The 6,000-nt window shown below is 40.3% G+C and overlaps 1 protein-coding gene across 7 annotated transcripts in view; it reads right to left on the bottom strand.

The window, feature by feature from the left end:
• iqsec1b (IQ motif and Sec7 domain ArfGEF 1b) overlaps positions 1-6,000 on the bottom strand; it is a 239,909-nt gene that overhangs the window by 59,950 nt on the left and 173,959 nt on the right. The window contains exon 1 of one of the 7 annotated variants that reach the window (XM_042225863.1): positions 2,088-5,988. The exons of the other annotated variants lie outside the window; for them this stretch is intronic. Coding sequence (XP_042081797.1) covers positions 2,088-2,134 — 47 coding nt within the window. The 5' untranslated portion in view covers positions 2,135-5,988. Of the gene's footprint in view, positions 1-2,087; positions 5,989-6,000 lie in introns of those variants that run through there. 7 annotated transcript variants of the gene reach the window in all.

The raw sequence follows: 6,000 nt of genomic DNA on the forward strand, positions 1-6,000 counted from the left end.
TTCCCTACAGAGAGTGAATACCTGGGGGGACCACTCTCACACTCACAGATGGGGTTGGTATGCAGACAGACATTCAGGAGAAGAATCAGAGAAACAGGGTGAGGACCTGCATGTGAGCACGTGAGTTATTGAGCTATGACTTCTGTCCTCAGGAATGTTCTGCAGACATGCTGCTCTACCATCAGCTCAGAGAGAGGAGGGCTACAAAAGGTCACTCTGCCAGAGACAGCAATAACACTGCAAAAGGTTTTAATTATGCAAAACAACCCAAGAACGCCAAAAAATCCTGTGTCAACTACTTGTAATTTTCACATATTTATTGAACTGAAAGTCCACCTCATCATTCCCTGTACAGAGATTTTGTGGATGTGGGTAAAAGAAGACGAAGCACCACGACAATGCTGGAAAGCAGAAAACGTTGATCATCTTAAATGTTGTGCTAGAATTTTCTTCTGCTGCCACTGTTACTATCAAAAAAGTGGCAAAAAAAAAAAAGACTCTAGCGTAAATATAGACCAGGCTAATTAAAGTCAGCTATTTAAAAACACCACAGATTTGCCTCCAGATCATGTGTGTATATGTGAGTAAATGTGTGGTCAATTTTAGCAGAGCAGACAGAAGGGACTCCAAGCCAAGAGGAAAAAGCATGTAACTGTGGCATTCATGAGAAATCGGCACGGACGGAAAATGTCTGATGGCCAAGTTACACAAGGCTGTTTGCGTGCGCAGAACCAGACAGAGATCAGAAATTCAATATAACGCCTGGACTTGCTGAGAATCCCAGGAGGAACATTTGTGTTGTGGCCGGCAGACCCAAGGAGACTGGAATTACAGGCCGTAGCAGTTTATGAATGGTGATTGTCTACTGCTGAGTCAGGCTGCTCTAGCCACAGTGGCCACTAATTTTAGCCTTGCTGTGGTGAAACCACTGTGAGGAACCATTAATGCTTCAGCCCATCCCCTGCAGCATCTTCAGTATGTTTAATACGACAACACAGATGGAGGGCACTGCATGGAACGAAGCATAGTAAGTCTTCTTCCAGTCATCTCCAAAGAAACAACAGTTTTTCTAAACTACTGCTGAAACACTTTGCCCATTAAGTCATCAAATTATACGACTAATTTAATAATCAATACTTTCAGTAAGTGGTTCCTGATAGGGGGTCATTATTGGTCCAGTTGGTTCAGAGGAATCGAGACCTGACCTGATTGTACCTGCGTCGTACTGGGACCATATTCTACATTAACTGCTCTAGTCTAATAAAGCTGGGTAGAGTTTCATTTTCCTGACACAGATCTAATTATCTTTGTATTAGAGTTGGGTCTTGCAGAGCTTGGATCACCCCTTTGGACACATCTCAGATTAAGAAGTCCAAAACTCGGCGTAACTGAAAGACCTCTAGTTTTAAATCCCAGACAGCACTGGAGGGTCACAGCGTGGATAATATAATTCTGTTTATTTGGGAAGATGAACATGATTAAAAAAATCATAGCTGTTAAGAAACTGGTAGATACTCAATCAGTGACATGGGGTCACAGAAAGGACACAAAAAGGTCACAGGGACCACTCACATGCTCAGCAGCCATTTTTCAAAGAAAAGTATTTACTGGATCAACACTAAGCTAATTAAACGAGTACTTTCAATCTGAAGTACCATACATTTGGATGTTTGGGCTCTTGTATAAAAATGAGTTGTTTCAAGATGGATGTTTTCACTATTCTGTAACATTTGATGGACTAAATGTTGAAAACAAAGGATTTAAATGATTTAAAACAGAGAAAAAACAACAAGAAATCAACTAAACAACTTTTGATCTTAAATCATCTGATGATTTATTGCATACCACAGCTTTGTTTGTTTGTTTTAAAACTTGTGGTAAACCATACAGTCTGATAGTGCAGCCTAACTCATCTTGCAATAATCTATTTAAAAAAAGAAAAGGCTAATTTACCACCCCTGATCTACAGGTGTCCAATTTTATTAAAACGCGTTACCCCGGAGAAGGAACCAGCATGAGCCCGAATGCTTTCCCAGCCACACACCAACACCACACTTTTGAGCTCTGGAGTAAGAGGATCCCCCTACCTTATCGTGCGCACTGAAATGCAGTATTTCCACATTAGATTCCACATGCCCCTGACATCGTCAGGACAGATTTGGCTTGTTTAAGTTCTTGAGTGAGAGACCCAAATGTTTTTAGGCAACTCAGAGCTGGGAAAAGCCTGCCTCAGGAGAAGCAGCATCCACCCATGCCACTCCTTCTCTCTCTCCTCACTTGACCACAAAACATGTAGTAGTCTTTTGCTCGCTCCTGAGAAAAAATGACTAATTCTCCGTCCTGTAGGCTGGGTTTTTTCACTGCTCCTTTCTGAGTTCCTCTTTTTTCATTTCTTTATTCTACATTTGCAAAAGTAGACACAAGCTGTTCTTGTCTGAGGAGAGCAGAGCAGAGACTTATCCAGCATTACCAAGTAAGGCCAGCTTCTAAGTGGACCAGACAGGGAGGAAAATCCCTTCTTGCTTTAGTGTGTAACACTAGTGAGTGTTCACATTCCACTAGCTGGCTGCAGCCCCTTTCCTCAGTAGCTTATCTTTTACTGCTGCCACGCCATTCCTCCTCTAAATCATCCCACTGGCTGAGTACGGGATGTGCAAAGGTTCAGGTATTGTTTTCTCCTGTGGTGTCAAGTCTCACTGTTTTTCACAAACTCTCAATAGATGGTATCTGACCTAAGGGTCGTGAAACATGCTGCAGCTGAATAAGATTATTTTGGTCATGCTACAGTGGGTGTGATGCATCAGCTATCTTTAAACAGCAGTAAGAGGGAAATAAAACATCCAAGTCAACATGCTGAGTCAGTGAATGTAAAGAAAAAGTAAAAAAACTCTTTGATGTCTGGTGTTTATCATCCGTCTCATGCGAGACAATGCACCCAGTGTGTAACGCGTGAGGGCTTACGGTTCAGTTAAGCAACTGAGTTAACTGGACCAAGTATTTACTCTCCAATTTTTATATTTTTTAATAGCTGATTTTTTGTAAAGACTGTTGCTTTGAGTGCAGTCTGGGATTAGGTTGCAGCTTTTTAAGCATCACTTCTTAAACTGCCATGTCTGGCAGTAATCTTGTTCATGCTTCAAGAGCATTTAAAAAGCAAGATAAGGACAGGCTAGATGGAGAGAATGAAAAATGTCATGTAATGGTGCTATTAAATAAGAAGTAGAAAAACACTGCCTTTATGGAGTTACATTTATGCCACTAATTCATATTTGCCAGTGTTAATGCATTCACACACTCTTCTACTGTAATGATACTAATGCATAAATATCACCAGGTCTGAGGTCTAAGATCTTTCTTCTGTAGAAAAGTCAGCAGCTTTTCCACACATGACACTGACACTTTCAATTGCAATCAGAGTAAGACTTGCGTGTCTGGAAGGGGCTTTAGCTGCGAACAGCTGTGCAGTCTGAAAATTCTTCTACAAAGAATGACAGAAAGGAGGAGAGGTGCTCCGTGTTCCAGCAAAGGAAACTTGAACTTTGAATGCAGGGTAACTCGTGATGCAGACAAAGACTTGAAAGAAGCTCAACTGAACTCATGGTGAGAGTTACAAAAAACTAGCCTCCATCAGTACGTGTTTAAATGTTGACACCGGTTATTAGCGCTTTCTCCCAAAGCTCATTTTCTACGACTGATTACTTGGAATTTATTTTTTATTTTTGCACTGAGTGAGGACTGTAGATGTTCCCTCAGTGCAGACTGGAGTCTCCATTTGAATAGATCTTTTTCACACAGTAAGCTGGCATTCATGCATGTTGTTTTTATCCTAGACTTGAAAACATAAAACCACCCTTGGACATTAATCATCATTACTACCTGTTTGTTTATCAGAATATAATGGATTAAAAATCATTTTATTTTAAATATCAGTACTTAAAAACACATCTATAATCTATCCTTTGTTACAGGTACAAACTTTTGAAATGTTTTGGAAAGTTAAATAAGATACCTTGGTTTCTTATGTTTGTATATACAGTGTATTTGAGTTCGATTCATATATTATAAGGTAAAGAACTGATTAGAATTTACTTTTTGTAGGTAGCATCTACACTAGAGTATTATAGTGTAGTGACCTAAATAACCATAACAGCTAGGCATATCAACGGCTCCAAACAAGCTTCAGCTGCATGTAAACGATATGCTGACACATAGTAAAGGAAATCCTTACAGTGACCATCTGAGACCTTTGCCTTTGTTACTTTAGATGTTTAAGAATAACCAAGTATTTCCATTGCCTGCTGGTCTCTGTGTCTTCCTATATGAGCAGCTGCCAAACATTTCTCTGTCTATCTTTGACCTCCACTCTCATGGCTGGGTCAGCTACTAAGAGTTAGAATGAATGCTGATACTAATGCTTCAGTATAAAAACGTCAGTGTGAATTATCTGCTTGATAAAGACTCACAATATTTTCACAATATTTCAATTCAATGAAGAAACAAGAGCAGAAACAGATGAAAAATGGCAGATATAATTAATATGTAATGCAAGCTAATCAACAAAAGGGAGAATCAGTGGCCACAGGCACCAGAGCTGTGAACCACAGTGACGGCAGCTCCAGGCTCGCACTGCCACACTCTGTACACATTCACACAGCAGATTGATTTGACAGGGGCTTCGTACTTTGATGTTTCCATTTCATGCCATGGAGAAAATCACAGAAAGAGTGACTGATATCAAACTGACCGCTACGAGCCATATCTGCTACTGGGTGGTGCAGTCTGGGCGAACAAGCTGCTAGTGTATCAGCTACAAAATGTTCACTCGCAGGCCAGACAACACCAGAATGTCCACACTGTAATTTCTTTAACAAAGTTGCATGGTCAGTCAGTACAGACTGGCTGAGGAACACTTACAGACCCCCTTTGAATAAGCAGAGGATCATTGGATGTAATATTATGTAACCTGTAATTACACGGCAGTAATTTGGTGCACGTGGCTCGACTAACTCATTAATCTTGAATGATATTTACATGTTGGGGTGGAATATACAGTATACTGCCATCCAATGAAAGGTCTTGCTTTTTTCAGCAAGATCATGTCAAACCACATTCTGCATTTATTCCACCAACATGGTTCACTAAAACATCTGGGTGCTAAACTGGCCTGTCTGAAACGAAACATGACAAATGAGGCGTTGAACTGCCGAGCAGCCGAAACCTTGTATCAAACAAACATGTTTTGCTTTTAAAATGACAGCAATTGGTCAGTTTTTGCTGATTGTGATTAAAAAAGGTGATCCAACACATTAGGAAACACATTTCTGAAAAGTGTGGCTGGCATCAAATTAAAATGAGCATATATTTTAACACGCTAACATTAATGCAACTTTAAGTTATATTAACTCTCTTTCTAATGTAACCTATATTATATAGTGAGTGTTAAACAGTTTGCTCATTTTTTAGTACATCTAAATAAAAAACAAATAAAAAAACACTTCAATCACTTGGGTGAGTAGGTAAGAATCTGAAAAGCATCTGGAGATTTATCAGGATTCATCGGTGTCTGCGAGGACTTTGGGCAAACTCCACTGGGATCTGTCTTAGAAGGACCACAGACCTGCCTGATGCCTTTAGGATGGCTTTTGATGTCATGCATTTAGTGAAACCCTCTCAATCCAGGCCACAGTGAATGTGCAATATTAAAAAGCCACTGCTCTGCCTGCTAACTTCAGATAGAAACACTGTAATCTGATGAATCCTTTAGGAAAAAGCCAAAGTCTCAATCTTTGTACGGGCGAATTGAGATGCATAAAGGAGCCACTTATATGAACAATTATTCTGTTAGGACTTGGCAGCTGTACATGTTGGGGCTCAGGTCACATCCACATGAGGAAAAATGGATGAGGAAGTCAAGTCAGTGTGAATGATGAAAGAGGTGGGGGGAGGCTTGTGTGTGTGTGTGTGTGTGTGTGTGTGTGTGTGTGTGTGTGTGTGTGTGTG

This window comes from Haplochromis burtoni, unplaced genomic scaffold, assembly GCF_018398535.1.
Source record: "Haplochromis burtoni strain Fernald_Lab_line unplaced genomic scaffold, NCSU_Asbu1 Contig_186, whole genome shotgun sequence".
NCBI lineage: Eukaryota > Metazoa > Chordata > Actinopteri > Cichliformes > Cichlidae > Haplochromis > Haplochromis burtoni.